This window comes from Oncorhynchus mykiss, chromosome 18 (genome assembly GCF_057628025.1).
Source record: "Oncorhynchus mykiss isolate SJ-2025 chromosome 18, ASM5762802v1, whole genome shotgun sequence".
Lineage (NCBI taxonomy): Eukaryota > Metazoa > Chordata > Actinopteri > Salmoniformes > Salmonidae > Oncorhynchus > Oncorhynchus mykiss.
In genome coordinates this window covers 12,399,174-12,417,352 of record NC_143039.1, presented here as the reverse complement: position 1 = coordinate 12,417,352, position 18,179 = coordinate 12,399,174, and the positions used below count along the sequence as shown (strand labels likewise).

The 18,179-nt window shown below is 42.6% G+C and overlaps 2 protein-coding genes across 19 annotated transcripts in view; one reads left to right on the top strand and one right to left on the bottom strand.

The window, feature by feature from the left end:
- LOC110517120 (uncharacterized) overlaps nt 1-18,179 on the bottom strand; it is a 121,413-nt gene that overhangs the window by 59,611 nt on the left and 43,623 nt on the right. The window lies entirely within an intron of this gene.
- The window catches only part of LOC110513970 (uncharacterized), a 129,163-nt gene continuing 124,078 nt past the window's right edge, over nt 13,095-18,179 (top strand). Inside the window, exons 1-5 of one of the 12 annotated variants that reach the window (XR_016488236.1) lie at nt 13,095-13,398; nt 13,670-13,766; nt 14,190-14,273; nt 14,606-14,701; nt 16,431-17,180. Coding sequence is in view for 1 of the 12 variants with exons in the window: in XM_090207058.1 (XP_090063184.1) it covers nt 13,359-13,383 (25 nt within the window). In the remaining 11 variants the exon portion in view is untranslated. Of the gene's footprint in view, nt 13,399-13,609; nt 13,767-14,121; nt 14,306-14,605; nt 14,900-16,430; nt 17,181-18,179 lie in introns of those variants that run through there. The other 11 variants (XR_016488238.1, XR_016488241.1, XR_016488237.1 and 8 more) reach the window with 11 other exon arrangements.

The window sequence follows — 18,179 nt, the reverse complement described above, 5'->3', positions numbered from 1 at the left end:
CGTTAGCACCCTCATATTGTGCCTGCACATGGACTCAACTTTAAAATCCACGAGGGCGGGTGCTGTCCCGTTCGCACGGAAGAGCCCCTTTACTTCCTCCAGCCGGGTGATGGTGTAGAACGACACATCGTAGAACTTCTCGGGTGTGTTTTGTTGCAGGCAGTGCACATCGTCTGCTGTCAGGCGTAGAGGTCCAAACAGCACTTCCTTTCCAAAACGAACTCTCTCCATCAAATTTTCCTTTCCTGTCCAATTAAAACGAAGCGTATTCTTCAGTCCAGCAGCCGCTGACTGTGACGTGGCCGATGACGACATCGCACCACTTTGAAGATCCCGCGAGAAATACAGTCGATCCTGCTCTTGATCTTAGCCAAAAGGCAGAGAAGCGATACCCACAATGGTTTCGGGAGGAACTGGCCGTTCTCCGACACGTCAAATTCGACGATTTTTACACCAAAATGAGCTCTGTATACTATTTTCCCCCATAAAAAAAGATGATACTTTAAATAAATGGCGGCATGGATTGCGAGTTGATCACCAGGTTTGACTGTTACAAAGTAACACAGTTGAAGGTTCTAAAGTCATGTGGTCATCCGCCCTCCAATCAGAAATGAGAGAATGCGTTGTTAAATTAAAACCATATTAACAGCTTAATTGGAATAATAACATATCACGGGTGGGGGTGGAGAGAAACAATTTGGAGATAATATAGACATACAATTAGATCTTGTATCAAATATCTCTGGTAGCGTTTCTGCCACAACGGAACTGAAGCAATTTGTCCACTTGATGGCGCCAGAGTTCCACCGACCGTTGCTTTTTCCAAGCTGTCCCGTGTGGTACATCAAACTGCATGACTTCAATACATCAACGCAAGAAATGTGAACAATAATAATAGCCTATGTATTTTTTTCTTCTGTTGAGCGTTGTATGATAAGGCCATTGTGAGGAGGCCTTCATAAAGTTGCCCTCCTAAATTACTAGAGGACAAACTTCAAAGATGTCCATCCATGGCACTGGACTGAAGTGAGAGCTTGGCTGCTGGCTGCCTAAATGTTTCCTCCTCATAATAAAGGTGGCACTTTTGAGGCTTACTTTTACATTTAGGCTTACTCAGTCACTACAAGAAATGTCATATCATGGTGGTAAAATTCCATTTTGGAAATGAAATGGTTGTGCTTTTTGTATTGTTCTGACTTCATGGGGCCTACTGGAATGAATGGGCTGCTTATTCTGTAACATTACTTGATGCTGTGTGTGACTGCTGTCTCCTGGCTCTGTGTTTGACCAGAACCGTCTCTCCTTCAACGCCATGGAATGCACAGGTATTACGGTCGTTGTCCTTTCAGCCCCCCGAGTGTAACGGATGTGAAACGGCTAGCTAGTTACCGGTGTTCTCGTTTCAATCGGTGACGTCACTTGCTCTGAGACCTTGAAGTAGTGGTTCCCCTTGCTCTGCAAGGGCCGCGGCTTTTGTGGAGCGATGGGTAACGATGCTTTGTGGGTGACTGTTGTTGATGTGTGCAGAGGTGTTACGTTCCCCAGTTTATGTGTTGTAGTTTGTGTTTGTGCATGTGTTTATTTCAGGAAATGGCTTCCTGAAATCCTCAAGCAGCTGATTGGTCGACTCCAGGGCTAATTGGAGAGCTGACCCCGCCCCCTCGTCAAGACACAGCTGTCTCCAGTTACATTCATTCTGAAGCTATATAAAAGCCAGTGTTCTGTTCAGGAGAGAGAGAGATTTTTGGAGGTAGGGATTGCTGAGAGAGATTTTGCTAGAGAGATTTTGCTGAGGTCATTGCAGAGTGATTGTTTGTGATAAGGAATTTTTGCTAGAGGTTGATTTTGCTGGGAGTTCATTGCTGAGAGTGGGTATGTTCTGTGAGTTTGTTGCTCAGAGCTCACAGCTCATGATGAGGGGCGAACTTCATCAACATTAGATATGATGGTTATTTGATGTCCTCTGTTTCTTAGTTTGTTTGTAAAATTGTGTAATATTCTGTTTCATTTGTTCCCAGGGGGGAAGGGGAAGGCACCTTGGGAGTGCTTAGGCAAGAGGCCCGCGGGCATACATATACCCGTAGTATATTCACTGTCTAGGCACACTAGGTAAGACCTGGGCGGACCACCCCCTGTATTTTGGTTAGGGCACCAGGTGGTGCTAAAATAGGTAAGTAGTGGGTAGGCAGGTAAGATAGGAGAGGGGGGCTTTGAGATTTACTTTCTTTGCTTTGGTTCCGTCCAGCCCCTTTTCCCCATATTACCGTGTACAGGAATAAAGTCCTTGTAAAACGGTACCACATTCTGTCTGTTGTCATCCTTACTCACACCTACAGTCCATACCTCTTTCGCTTCACAGAGAGTTTAGTTGTAGCAGGGGGTTGCGTTCCCTCTTCATAGAGGCGTGCGTAACATAATGGGGGCTCATCCGGGATTTTTCCATTAAACCCACCGGACCCTGCTGCTCTGAGCTCTCTGTGGTTAGTGATTGAGGTGTGATGGTAGGTTGTGAGTTTGGATGACTTGTTTAGTTAGTGTGTTCAGGAGACTACATTGTATAAGATGGCTGCCTCAGCCATCTCCAAGTTTTTTGAAGCGCCCTCTATTGATTGTTTGGTGAGGTTTCGTAAAGTAGACCTTATAGCTATAGCTGACCATTATGGATTTGTTGTCCCTGAGAAAGCCCTAAAGGCTGAGCTTTTGGTGCTAGTCAGGGAGGGTTTAGTGAGAGAACGGATTCTCTCATTGCAAGGAGAGGAGACGGGTAGACCTTCTGATGCCAAGTCGGAGGACAAGGCGGAGGAAGGGGTTCCTCGTACCCCTTTTACATTGCCCCGATTCGATCCTTTATCTTCTGCTTCGGGTCGTTCAGATGGAACTGCTAGGCTGAAGGTGAGGCTGGCTCGGTTAGAATTGGAGCAAAAAGATAAAGAGAGACAGATGAATTTTGAACTTGAAATTAGGAGAATAGAAGCTGACAAGGAGGTGAGGATCCGACAACTGGAGCTAGACGCTCGCTCCAGTGCGACTCTACAAGCTGCTCATCATCCAACCCACTTCGATGTGAGTAAAAACATAGCTTTAGTCCCTCCATTCCGAGAGTCGGAAGTGGATTCTTATTTCTCTGCGTTTGAGCGTGTAGCCGCTGCGCTGCATTGGCCACTCGAGGTTTGGCCGCTCCTGTTACAATGTAAATTGTCTGGGAAAGCCCAGGAAGTAGTAGCTGCTCTCTCCCTGGAAGACAGTTTACACTACGATACAGTTAAAACTACCGTGTTGCGGGCTTATGAGTTGGTGCCTGAAGCTTATAGACAGCGCTTCAGGAACCACAAGAAACCCTCTCTCCGTACATTTGTTGAATTTGCTAGGGACAAAGAGTCTCTGTTTAGTCGCTGGTGTTCAGCCAGCAAAGCTAACACCTTTGCTGATATTAAGGAGTTGATGCTGTTGGAGGACTTTAAAGGCAACCTCCCAGATAGAATTGTAGTTCATTTAAATGAACAGAAAGTGGTGACATTGGCCCAAGCAGCAGTGTTGGCAGATGAGTACGCTTTGACACACAAGACTGTCTTTGGTGCACCACGTTTTGAAGGCCGGATGATTACGTCATCAGTTCCTCGTTCAGGTCGCTTTTCCTCTGACAACCCTAAGCCTTTACATGAAATCCGTGAATGTTTTTACTGTCACCAAAAGGGTCACGTGATTGCGGACTGCCCAGTTTTGAAAAATAAACCGAAACAGTCCCAGTCACCGTCCCCAAAAATGAAAAGTTTGGGTTTAGTCAAGTCTTTGGCTCGTCCATTGGATCGAGTTGTTGATTCAGCATTTGAGAAACCGGATCCTATCTATGCTCCGTTTATCTCTGCCGGTTATGTTTCCTTAACAGGAGAACAAGCTGATCAAAAGCCTATCCAAATCCTACGAGACACCGGGGCGGTGCAGTCAGTAATCATTACTGATGCTTTACCCTGGTCTCCTGAAACGTATTGTGGCTCACATGTCATATTACAGGGGATAGAGACAAAAACCGTGCCTGTACCATTACACTGGGTTCACTTAGTGTCAGACTTGGTATCAGGACGTTTCCGTGTTGGTGTAGTATCTACACTGCCAGTAAAAGGAGTCACATTGCTACTAGGGAATGATATTGCTGGTGGTAATGTCATTCCTGTGTTAGAAGTAGTAGACAATCCAGAAATCAGAACTACAGATGAGAAATTGGTTCAAGCATTTCCACATGTTTTTCCTGCTTGTGTGTTAACGAGGGCACAATCTCGCAAGCTAGGAGATGTGGTGGATTTGGCTAGTTCTATTTTTGAGAATGTTGAGGTAGAAGACCATGCACCGAGTATGCCTTCTGCAATGCCGACAGTTTTTACCCCCGTAAAAACTAAGGCAGGGGAAAACGAAATTGTGCCCCAATTACATGACATTCTTTTGTCTGTCACCCCTGAGAAGGTGATTGAATGTCAAAAAGAAGACACCAGTCTTCGCAAGTGTTTTGCTTCGGTAATTTCCATTGAGGAAGCTAAAACTAGAGAGACCGCCTACTTTATGGAAGCAGGAGTTTTGATGCGTAAATGGGCATCTCATGACACCTTAATGACTGGAGTGAAGTGTGTCAAGTGGTTGTTCCTACAACGTTCCGACAGCAGGTGCTGTCACTCGCCCATGACCAGGCGTGGTCTGGACACTTGGGGATCACAAAGACTTATAACCGGGTCCTTCGTCATTTCTTCTGGCCAGGTTTGAAGTCTGACGTGGTCCAATTTTGTAAAACATGTCACACATGTCAACTCACTGGGAAAGTGATTCAAACAGTTCCACGAGCGCCACTCTGCCCGATTCCTGTGGTGGGGGAACCGTTTGAAAGAGTGATAATTGATTGTGTAGGTCCATTGCCGAAAACCAGGTCAGGTAACCAGTTCCTACTAACAATGTGCAGTGCTACTCGATACCCAGAGGCTATTCCTCTCCGTACTATAACGGCTAAGACTGTGGTGAAGGCACTAGTGAAGTTCTTCTCTACGTTTGGACTCCCTAAAGTAATCCAAACTGATCAGGGATCCAACTTCATGTCTAAACTGTTTTCAAATGTGTTAAAGACATTGTGTATTTCCCATCAGGTCTCTAGTCCGTATCATCCAGAGAGTCAAGGGGCTCTAGAACGCTGGCATCAGACGCTGAAGGCAATGCTACGCAAGTATTGTATGGATACCAGTACTGATTGGGATGAGGGGGTGCCCTTTGTCCTATTTGCTATAAGGGAAACGATACAAGAGTCCTTAGGGTTCAGCCCTGCTGACCTTGTGTTTGGACACACCCCACGGGGTCCGCTTAAAGTTTTGAAGGAGCATATCTTATCTCCTACACCCAGTAGCGCCCCTAAAAATGTGTTGGAATATGTCAGTAAGATGCGGGAGAGACTGCACGCCGCATGTGCGTTAGCCCAAAAGTCTCTCTCCTCGTCTCAAAAACGCATGAAGTTGCATTATGACAAAAGGGCTGTTGGCCGTTCATTTGCACCAGGGGATCAAGTTTTAGTTTTGTTGCCAATCCCTGGCTCATCTCTGTCAGCACGTTTTTCTGGACCATATCTGGTGGAAAAGAAAATCAATGACACCAATTATGTGATAAAGACACCAGATCGAAGGCGTTCTTCCCGTGTGTGTCATGTTAACATGCTGAAAACATATTATGTGCGTGAATCTCCAGACAGCTCCTCAAGTAAGCCGGTCCAGCCCGCCGTCTCCAGTGTGGCTGCGGTGGTGCTGAAGCCTGGCTGGGACCTAGATGTGGATAAGGAGGACGGGTTGGAGTTACGCGCCATACGTTACAGCAAGGTGAACGCCTATGTAATTCAGAGATGCTGAAGAAGTTACCCTCTCAAATGGAACATTTGGATAATGATCAAACTAAGGATCTTATCCTATTGATAAACAGTTTTCTCAGTGTGTTTCAGGACATTCCAAGTCGCACATCCATCTTGGAACATGACGTGGATGTGGGGAATGCTGTTCCTATACGTCAGCATCCGTACCGGGTTAATGCTAAGAAAAGGGAGGTAATGAAAAGTGAGGTAGCTTATTTATTACAGAATGACATGGCAAAACCCAGTAACAGCTCCTGGAGTTCCCCATGTATTCTTGTTCCTAAGCCTGACGGTACATCCCGCTTATGTACGGACTATCGTCGCGTAAATGCAGTTACAAAGTCTGATTATTTTCCTCTACCTCGCTTAGATGACTGTATTGATAGAATTGGCTCTGCTGCTTACGTTAGTAAATTAGATTTGCTAAAAGGTTATTGGCAGGTGCCTCTGACCTCTCGAGCTTCTGACATATCGGCTTTTGTTACGCCAGATAACTTCGTACAATACACTGTGATGCCCTTTGGCATGTGTAATGCACCTGCTACTTTTCAGCGGCTAGTTAACATTGTGTTTGCAGATCTGCCAAATTGTACTGCTTACCTTGACGATGTGGTGATTCATTCGTCTACTTGGTCTGATCATCTCTCCACTTTGAAAAGTGTGTTTCAGCGGTTGGAGAATGCTTCTTTAACCCTCAATTTGGCCAAGTGTGAGTTTGGGAAGGCTACAGTGACTTACTTAGGTAAACAAGTGGGACGAGGTCAAGTGCGCCCAGTAACTGGCAAAGTGGAAGCAATTGTTGCGTTTCCTGCTCCCACTACTCGCCGCCAGTTGCGCAGATTCCTGGGGATGGTAGGGTACTATCGTACCTTTTGTAAGAATTTCTCGACGGTTGTAGCTCCCCTTTCATCTCTGCTTAGTCCCAAGGTACCATTCAAGTGGTCCAAGGACTGTAACTACGCTTTTGAGTCCGCTAAAGCGCTACTTTGTAGTGCCCCAGTGCTTGCCGCCCCCAACTTTGACAAACCTTTTAAGTTGGAGGTAGATGCTAGTATAGTGGGGGTGGGTGCGGTTCTCTTACAGGAAGATGAAGACGGAGTGGATCGGCCCGTCAGTTTCTTCTCCCGTAAGTTCAACTCGTGTCAGTCAAGATACTCTACAATTGAACAAGAGACGCTGGCTTTATTGCTTGCCTTACAGTTCTTTGAGGTATATGTGGGATCCAGTGCCTTGCCTGTTATGGTCTTCACGGACCATAATCCATTGGTGTTCTTGAAGCAAATGTACAACCAGAACCGCCGCCTTATGCGGTGGGCTCTGATTGTACAAGGATATAATGTACAGATAGCTTATGTGAAGGGCTCGGCGAATGTGGTTGCTGACGCTCTATCACGGGTTTACTAACTGGGGAAGCGATGGCTTTTGTTATTGCAAAACTAGGTTTGCAATTTTTGTGGTGGGCGTGTTACGTTCCCCAGTTTATGTGTTGTAGTTTGTGTTTGTGCATGTGTTTATTTCAGGAAATGGCTTCCTGAAATCCTCAAGCAGCTGATTGGTCGACTCCAGGGCTAATTGGAGAGCTGACCCCGCCCCCTCGTCAAGACACAGCTGTCTCCAGTTACATTCATTCTGAAGCTATATAAAAGCCAGTGTTCTGTTCAGGAGAGAGAGAGATTTTTGGAGGTAGGGATTGCGAAGAGATTTTTGGAGGTAGGGATTGCAAAGAGAGATTTTGGAGGTAGGGATTGCTGAGAGAGATTTTGGAGGTAGGGATTGCTGAGAGATTTTGCTAGAGAGATTTTGCTGAGGTCATTGCAGAGTGATTGTTTGTGATAAGGAATTTTTGCTAGAGGTTGATTTTGCTGGGAGTTCATTGCTGAGAGTGGGTATGTTCTGTGAGTTTGTTGCTCAGAGCTCACAGCTCATGATGAGGGGCGAACTTCATCAACATTAGATATGATGGTTATTTGATGTCCTCTGTTTCTTTGTTTGTAAAATTGTGTAATATTCTGTTTCATTTGTTCCCAGGGGGGAAGGGGAAGGCACCTTGGGAGTGCTTAGGCAAGAGGCCCGCGGGCATACATATACCCGTAGTATATTCACTGTCTAGGCACACTAGGTAAGACCTGGGCGGACCACCCCCTGTATTTTGGTTAGGGCACCAGGTGGTGCTAAAATAGGTAAGTAGTGGGTAGGCAGGTAAGATAGGAGAGGGGGGCTTTGAGATTTACTTTCTTTGCTTTGGTTCCGTCCAGCCCCTTTTCCCCATATTACCGTGTACAGGAATAAAGTCCTTGTAAAACGGTACCACATTCTGTCTGTTGTCATCCTTACTCACACCTACAGTCCATACCTCTTTCGCTTCACAGAGAGTTTAGTTGTAGCAGGGGGTTGCGTTCCCTCTTCATAGAGGCGTGCGTAACAAGAGGGTTCCTGGTTCACGCCTGGGTAGGGGCGAGGGGACGGATCAAAGTTATACGGTTACATTGATGCTGTTGACCCGGATCACTGGTTATTTTGGATATTTCACTTAGGGGTGTACTCACTTTTGTTGCCAGCGGTTTAGACATTAATGGCTGTGTGTTGAGTTATTTTGAGGGGACAGCAAATTTACACTGTTATACAAGCTGTACACTCACTACTTTACATTGTAGCAAAGTGTCATTTCTTCAGTGTTGTCACATGAAAAGATACACTCAAATATTTACAGAAATGTGAGGGGTGTACTTACTCTTGTGACATACATACAGACATTACATAAGTTTGGGGTCACTTAGAAATGATTGTTTTTGAAAGAAAAAGCTAATTTAGTCCATTAAGGGGATAGCCCCGTTTTTCCAATTTTCACCTAAAATGACATACCAAAATCTATCTGCCTGTAGCTCAGGACCTGAAGCAAGGATATGCATATTCTTGATACCATTTGAAAGGAAACACTTTGAAGTTTGTGGAAATGTGAATTGAATGTAGGAGAGTATAATAGATCTGGTAGCAGAAAAGAAAAAAACAACTGTTTGTATTGTTTTGTACCACCATCTTTGAAATGCAACAGAAAGGTCTCAAATCTAGTCACGACTCTGGTTGTAATTTAGATGTGTCCACAAGAGGGCAGCAGTGTATGTGCAAAGTTTCAGACTGATAACTGGAAGACTAATAAGCAAGTTGCATGAAATGTACTATGAAGTCACCCAGGTGTCCTTCACGATTTGCCCAAATATACCCAAGTGGTCGAATTGGTAAATTGATACATTTTCAAGAATATAAAACTATAGAAAACATTCAAAAATGCTATGCCCATAAAAAATACAAGTTTACACACTCCCAGGAATGTCAAAACATTTTGGATCATTTGCTTCCCTACATAAAATGTGCTAACAGGAGACCAGACAAGAATGCTGATCCAATGTCTCCAAACACAGAGGTGTTCTCTATCTACCTCCCTCCCTACCTCTAACTACCTCCTTTTCTCCCTCCTTCCAGAATGAGAGGTAAAATGTTATCACCTGTAGTATCTCGGGGCTGTTCTCCATGCCCTCTTTCATCCAGGACGATCCTCAGCAGGAGCGGACCCTGTCCCATTTTCCAGAGTGGAGAACCGACGCATCCCGATTGGTGCTCTTCATAGCGCTGGTTCTACGGCCCGTCTCATCGAATGGCTGCAAGGAGAGATGGGGAACACCTCATAAATATTACCAGAATGAACTTGGGTTGAATCCAAAATGGCACCCTATTCCACAATATAAAGATAAGAGTACCATTACAGACAGTCTTTCCTCACCCCCAGCCAGCCCCTCTCCAAACACATAGGGGAAATATTTAAGATAATGACCAAGTTAGCAGCCAACACTGATCTAATTTCATAAGGTACACAAACAAAGTTTTAAAAAATGTAATTAAAATAAAATGTACACATTATTTACAATGACTGTACTTACAACACGCCCTAAACACAAAATTGTGCTGCTGGTCCCAAGTCTTTTTCTGCTGTAAAGCACTTACCATCCTCTACTTGTAGGCTGGCTGGGTATTCACACCTCTTGATGGCCGGGCGGGGGTTTGTTGTGGAGCCAGAGAGAGCAGCAGTCACTCTAAGTGGGGGATGGAGGACTTGAATGTGGTCTCTTTGTAGTCAGTCTTTATCACTAAAGCAAAATCTGTAAGAACAAGTTTATTACTTATTATATTGAACCTTTATTTTAACACATCTATAAACATATATTATATTGAGTGGAGAACACTGTGGTGAAGGTTGTGTACCAATTTATTTACTTTTAAAATGAACCTTTATTTAAATTAGGCAAGTCAGTACAAATAATTATTTACAATGACGCCTACCCCGGCCAAACCCGGACGACGCTGGGACAATTGTTCGCCGCCCTATGGGACTCCCAATCACGGCCGGATGTGATGCAGCCTGGAATCGAACCAGGTACTGCAGTGTGTTAGACCACTGCGCCAGTCGGGTGCCCAACGTGTATTGTATGTTGACTTTGACATTTAAAAAAAATGTATTTTACCTTTATTTAACCAGGCAAGTCAGTTAAGAACAAATTCTTATTTTCAATGACGGCCTAGGAACAGTGGGTTAACTGCCTGTTCAGGGGCAGAACGACAGATTTGTAACCTTTCGGTTACTAGTCCAACGCCCTAACCACTAGGCTACCCTGCCGCCCCACATGTTGTGGCTTTAGGATTTACAATATAAAATAATATAAATAGAAAGACTTGTATTTCACTTACCAGTCTAATGTAACGTCATCATCCTCTCCTTTAGCTGTTGTCTATTACCTTTTATTACCAGTCTAATGTAACGTCATCATCCTCTCCTTTAGCTGTTGTCTATTACCTTTTATTACCAGTCTAATGTAACGTCATCATCCTCTCCTTTAGCTGTTGTCTATTACCTTTTTCTGCAAGAATATCGTCCAAAATCTGTATACTTGGACTTTGATTTAGCTTTTCCAGTATTAGTAGCCATATTGTAAGTTCAACATTTGCAAAACACCGTTTTCATAATTTCATAACTCACAGATCTGCGTAACGCGACAGAAATTGTCCGACAGATGCAGGGTTTCCTCATACTACCATAAAGCCCAGCTCATTGGCTATCAAGCCCGATTGGTGCTCATTTGACAACGTTAAAGTCAATTAAGTGAAACGACAGATTTTTTATGGAATGTCTTCATAGGCCTACAGATGCCCATTATTTTTTTTTATTTCACCTTTATTTAACCAGGTAGGCAAGTTGAGAACAAGTTCTCATTTACAATTGCGACCTGGCCAAGATAAAGCAAAGCAGTTCGACACATACAACAACACAGAGTTACACATGGAGTAAAACAAACATACAGTCAATAATACAGTAGAAACAAGTCTATATACGATGTGAGCAAATGAGGTGAGAAAGGAAGGTAAAGGCAAAAAAAGGCCATGGTGGCAAAGTAAATACAATATAGCAAGTAAAACACTGGAATGGTAGATTTGCAGTGGAAGAATGTGCAAAGTAGAAATAAAAATAATGGGGTGCAAAGGAGCAAAATAAATAAATACAGTAGGGAAAGAGGTAGTTGTTTGGGCTAAATTATAGGTGGGCTATGTACAGGTGCAGTAATCTGTGAGCTGCTCTGACAGTTGGTGCTTAAATCTAGTGAAGGAGATAAGTGTTTCCAGTTTCAGAGATTTTTGTAGTTCGTTCCAGTCATTGGCAGCAGAGAACTGGAAGGAGAGGCGGCCAAAGAAAGAATTGGTTTTGTGGGTGACCAGAGAGATATACAGTGCCTTGAGAAAGTATTCGGCCCCCTTGAACTTTGCGACCTTTTGCCACATTTCAGGCTTCAAACATAAAGATATAAAACAATTTTTTTGTGAAGAATCAACAACAAGTGGGACACAATCATGAAGTGGAACGACATTTATTGGAAATTTCAAACTTTTTTAACAAATCAAAAACTGAAAAATTGAGCGTGCAAAATTATTCAGCCCCTTTACTTTCAGTGCAGCAAACTCTCTCCAGAAGTTCAGTGAGGATCTCTGAATGATCCAATGTTGACCTAAATGACTAATGATGATAAATACAATCCACCTGTGTGTAATCAAGTCTCCGTATAAATGCACCTGCACTGTGATAGTCTCAGAGGTCCGTTAAAAGCGCAGAGAGCATCATGAAGAACAAGGAACACACCAAGCAGGTCCGAGATACTGTTGTGAAGAAGTTTAAAGCCGGATTTGGATACAAAAAGATTTCCCAAGCTTTAAACATCCCAAGGAGCACTGTGCAAGCGATAATATTGAAATGGAAGGAGTATCAGACCACTGCAAATCTACCAAGACCTGGCCGTCCCTCTAAACTTTCAGCTCATACAAGGAGAAGACTGATCAGAGATGCAGCCAAGAGGCCCATGATCACTCTGGATGAACTGCAGAGATCTACAGCTGAGGTGGGAGACTCTGTCCATAGGACAACAATCAGTCGTATATTGCACAAATCTGGCCTTTATGGAAGAGTGGCAAGAAGAAAGCCATTTCTTAAAGATATCCATAAAAAGTGTCGTTTAAAGTTTGCCACAAGCCACCTGGGAGACACACCAAACATGTGGAAGAAGGTGCTCTGGTCAGATGAAACCAAAATTGAACTTTTTGGCAACAATTCGGCCCCCTTGAACTTTGCGACCTTTTGCCACATTTTAGGCTTCAAACATAAAGATATAAAACTATTTTTTTGTGAAGAATCAACAACAAGTGGGACACAATCATGAAGTGGAACGACATTTATTGGATATTTCAAACTTTTTTAACAAATCAAAAACTGAAAAATTGGGCGTGCAAAATTATTCAACCCCCTTAAGTTAATACTTTGTAGCGCCACCTTTTGCTGCGATTATGGCCCCCAGCCATAACAAGTTTAATACTGAGTTGCACCCCCTTTGCCCTCATATATTTTTTATATTTTTCAGTGTATGTTCACTGAGTGTACAAAACATTAAGGACACCTTCCTAATATTCAGTTGAACCCTTTTGCCCTCAGAACAGCCTCAAATCGTCAGGGCATGCCGTTGAATACCGTTGAAACTATTTTCTTCGAAGTAAAATATTTGTAGCTACTTTTTAAGTAAATGCCTGCAGTTAACTTGTGCAATACGTTAGGAGATAAAGAACAGCGTTCTTATTTGCCTCTGTCACATTATTATGTAGTTTACGGTAGTACCCCAGTCACGTGGTGTTTGATGACAACGAGAAGAGACCTGAGTGTTCCCGCAAGATGGCGGTTATTTTTTTAAACTGAAGGAATTATTGGATTTCCTCTCCCAAACCCCGACCAGTCATAAAACAACATTGATTAAAACGTTGCTCGGAACGACACAATTTCATGTGTACAACATCTAAAGACCCGCTTCACTATCATGGGAGCTTTGCCGTTTCTAAAAGGACGTATTTCGGGGGTTTTGGAGACTTCATTTTTTTCCCACCCCCATACTGCTAAACAAGGATGAGGGCGCGATTTGCTGGTTGTGGTAAGGTTCTCAAAAGTATGTGAAATCACAAAATACTGTCTGGACCCTTCTATAAAAAAATGGATTTACATAAAAATTAGTGATTTAGTGTAGAGGATATAGGGAGGGGATGGTTGCATTTTTTGTCAACATCTCAGATTATTTTGAGCTAGTACATTCAAAATGTGAATAGGAACATCTGTCTGTTACAAAGTAGTATTGGTTTTATCTCTCTAAATCAAAACAGACAAGGTGTGACTGTCTCAAACACAAGGAGTGACATGTTCCAAATTCCCCCACCTCCCAGGTCAATTGTAACAGGCCTTGGGGTGATAACTTTGGTGGTGGGTGATTCTGTAACGGCCGTTGGTGGTGGAAGAAGAGGAGGACCAAGGTGCAGCGTGGTAAGTGTCCATATTGATAATTTATTATCATGAGAACATTAAACAAAATAACAAAGGCGAATGAACGAAACAGTCCTGTCTGGTGTAGACACAAAACAATCACCCACGCAACACAATAGAAAACCGGCTCCCTAAATATGGTTCTCAATCAGGGACAATGATTGACAGCTGCCTCTGATTGAGAACCATACCAGGACAAATAGAGAAATAGCAAATCATAGAAAAACTAACATAGACAACCCACCCAACTCACGCCCTGACCATACTAAAACAAAGACAAAACAAAGGAACTAAGGTCAGAACGTGACAATTATTACCTACGGCTGAAAATAACTTTTGGTTATTGGATCGGCAGTCACTCACCAGCATTCCTACCTGAAATACAACTTTCCTGAATTGGATCCTTTGTTTGTACCCCATGAGGCAATTCAACTGATCCCAGGTGCTGCTCCAGGGCGCAGCAGACTGAGAAGAGGTGTGCGGTGTGGACTTTTGGTTCGACTCACGGTAGGTTTTGACCAGAAGCAGAACCTATTCAAGTAAGTTAGGCCACTGTGTGTTGGCTGATGAGCTGCTAGCTAGCAATTTTACATACTAGTGTTAAGTTAAATATCAGCTGGCTAACGCCATATTAGCTTGTTATCGTAATGTTCACCTATTTATCATTGTAAATTAAAAACTCATTTTCCAGATGCGTTTGTAGATATCAGCAATGGAAGAGGGTGAAAGGATTTTCTGCTCCAGCTGTCAGAAAAGGAAAACTATGAAGACAGACAGAGATAGTCAGGGCTGTCTAATTGGAATATAATGAAGCTTGATTCTTTGATGTCTGTCCTCAGATATGGAGAGCTGTGAAAGCCTGTCTGCAGATGAAGAGGTCCCAGTGAAGGTCCAAGAGTCTGCAGGCCCATCCTTGTATGCCATAGGATTTGTGGGTACTTATGTTAGCACATGTTGTACACAACAATACAGTTAAAATTCACACAATGTAGGCTACAAATGTATTAAATCAAATCAAAGTTTATTTGTCACGTGCCCCGAATACAACAGGACCTTACAGTGAAATGCTTACTTACAGGCTCTAACCAATAGTGTGAAAAAAAAGGTGTGTGTAGATAAGTAAAGAAATAAAACAACAGTAAAAAGACATTTGAAAATAAGAGTAGCAAGGCTATATACAGACACCTGTTAGTCAGGCTTATTGAGGTAGTATGTACATGTAGGTATGGTTAAAGTGACTATGCATGAATGATGAACAGAGTGTAGCAGAAGCGTAAAAAGAGGGGTTGGCGGATGGTGGGACACAATGCAGATAGCCCTGTTAGCCAACGTGTGGGAGCACTGCTTGGTCGGGCCAATTGAGGGAGTATGCACATGAATGTATAGTTAAAGTGACTATGCATATAAGATAAACAGAGAGTAGCAGCAGTGTAAAAGAGGGGTTGGGGGGGGCACACAATGCAAATAGTCCAGGTAACCATTTGGTTACCTGTTCATGAGTCTTATGGCTTGTGGGTATTACAACAGTAGCAGGCCAATCCTGCTCCTGGAGGTCTGCTGGGTGTGCAGGCGTCTCTTCCCACCCTGCACTAACACACCTGATACAAACGTATCAATCCTAATGACTTGATAATAATGTGTATTATTGTTGGGCTGGAATCTGCTCACCCAGTAGATCAGGGAGTACCTGATGGATATTTTTGTTTTTCTAAAATTGAAGCTTTAGTAATAATAGCATAATATTAGCATACTTACTAAGATGTCTAACATTTACAACATTTACAAACAAGGTAGCTTATTTCTACATTGAAATTATGTTGATTCATAACTTTTTTTTATTAATTGTTTAAACTTGTTTTAATTGTAACGTAAAAACATCGTAACGACCCTGGGTTTATAAGCGCGGAAATCGACTCTGCCGCTGGAGTGAGCATGCTTTTGTGGCAGTCGACAGCGCGCCGGACCTCGGGCTCGAAGGTTCGAAGGTCGACAGCGCGCCAGACCTCGGGCTCGAAGGTTGAGGGTTCGAGACCTGCTCCCTGCTGTTTCATTACAATAGTATCCAAGATGAACTAGTGTCAATGTTCATTAATTACAGATCAGAATTCTACAATCAAAAAGGTGTGAAGGGGATCTGTCTCTAACTTGTCTGTGTTGCTGTCTCAAATGAAAACAACCTTTTTGTCCAGTTGTAATCTCTCTCTGAGCGGTTTTATTTGATTGTCATGCTGTCTCAGGATATCATCCATTTAGCTGCTTGTCATAATGGCATGCATTACCAATGCAACCATATGTCTACAGTATGGTGGCATTACTGGCCTAATGGACATGTGCAATCAATGTGCCCCTTGTCATCATTATACATCAGCAGCAGACAATAGCTAAACTCATATTGTTGAGCTAGCTATATGTTCTACATTTGAAATAGATAATGTATATGAGGCTAACCATAAGCCAGATTTGTGACATGATTTATCTGACATTAATTTGTTTAGTGCAAATTCAACCCTTGTATTCTAGGTACATTATATTTTATTTCAGCTCATGAAACATGGGACCAACAGTTGACATGTTGCATTTATATATTTTTCAGTGTATGTACACTGAGTGTACAAAACATTAAGGACACCTTCCTAATATTCAGTTAAAACCTTTTGCCCTCAGAACAGCCTCAATTCGTCAGGGCATGGACTGGGGATGATGGTGTTGATGTGAGCCATGACCAGCCTTTCAAAGCACTTCATGGCTACAGACGTGAGTCCTACGGGTCGGTTGTCATTTAGGCAGGTTACCTTGGTGTTCTTGGGCACAGGGACTATGGTGGTCTGCTTGAAACATGTAGGTATTACAGACTCAGTCAGGGACAGGTTGAAAATGTCAGTGAAGATACTTGCCAGTTGGTCAGGACATGCTCTGAGTACACGTCCAGGTAATCTGTCTGTCCCTGCGGCCTTGTTAATGTTGACCTGTTTAAAAGATCTTACTTAACGGGGACTGTCTAATTCGTAAATGTTTTTACTATATTGCAAATATTCAGAGATGCAGAGAATGAAGTTGGGTTACTTCTAAGTAACTTTGGCTGACTCCTATGTCATCATCTCCAACACGTGACCTTCTATTCTAGAGCTTTGCTTTGGTGTGGATTGAGGCCTATACATCAGTTGTGTTCCCCTGTTGTATTCAGCTTGCCTTATTTCTGTTGTGGATTGTGTTTCTGTACACCAATGGAAAGTCTACAAAACTATGAGCAAACAAGCCTGTTTTGAATACATGGAATTGGATTGTGATGATACCGATGAATGAATCATACACACAATGTGCAAATATTAATATGTTTCATTTATCAGTAATTCAATTTGATGTGTATGAAATTGTTTGGTGAAATATGCATAAAAGGAGAGTAATTGCCCATAATTCTGCACCTTTGTATCGTTGTACTTCCAGTTTTGATCATCATGATTTAATGACTGCTGTAATATTTGTGTTGTGGAGAAATTACCAGGCAGGGTACAGTTAGTTTTCGTTTAGTCAAAACCCCGCGTGCTCTACAGTTCCCGGCATTCCAGTGCGCATGTGCATTTCATTTTAGGTGTAGTAACGTAACACTGCCGTAATGCATTACTGCTTAGTAACAGCACAGTAACTAATATAAACAGATGTAGATCCCAGATACTACAACTGCAAAGAACATTTATGGATCTACTGGGATTTTTAAAAGACAGACTAACTTACTGTTTTGTCTGCTTGCATTCAAGAAATAAGTATAGTTGTGTCATTCTTTTGATGAACGGATTTGCAATTTTGATGGTATATTTTTTATGAATGTTTGTTTTTTAAAAAGACAAGTACATTTTCAAAAAGCATTTACTGTTTTGAAAAAGTTGTGTTTTGTGGACTCATTGTTCCAAAAAATGATTGTAGGCGATTATGAGAAACTGTAATACATAAAGACGGTTGCTCCCTGATTAAATAGTACAAGAGTACACCCTGCTGGACAAAAAAACTTACTGCACCTGGTAAGTACTAAACAGGCCCGACCCTGCTTAGCTTCCGAGACCAGGCGTATTGAGACTGATATGGCCGTAAAGCCAGTGACTGTATGGTGCATATATGATCTGTAATAATGCCGTAAGCGAAGGAATAACTCTTGCTACGCTATATCAAGTTTTTGTCACTTGAAAAAGTGCAGTGTGAGATCATAGAAATAATGGGATAAACATACATAGTTACTTTAACACAGGCCCAAACCTTGTATACATTTAACGACATATATTTGAGTCTTGTGAAAATAGCAGGCCTATCAAATATTGGCTTCAGACAAATACATCAGATAACGTTACCGGTATGTGAGGCAGTCCATGTTACCAGAACATGACTTTAGCACATTTTATAGTTTATACTGTATAGTCTTCT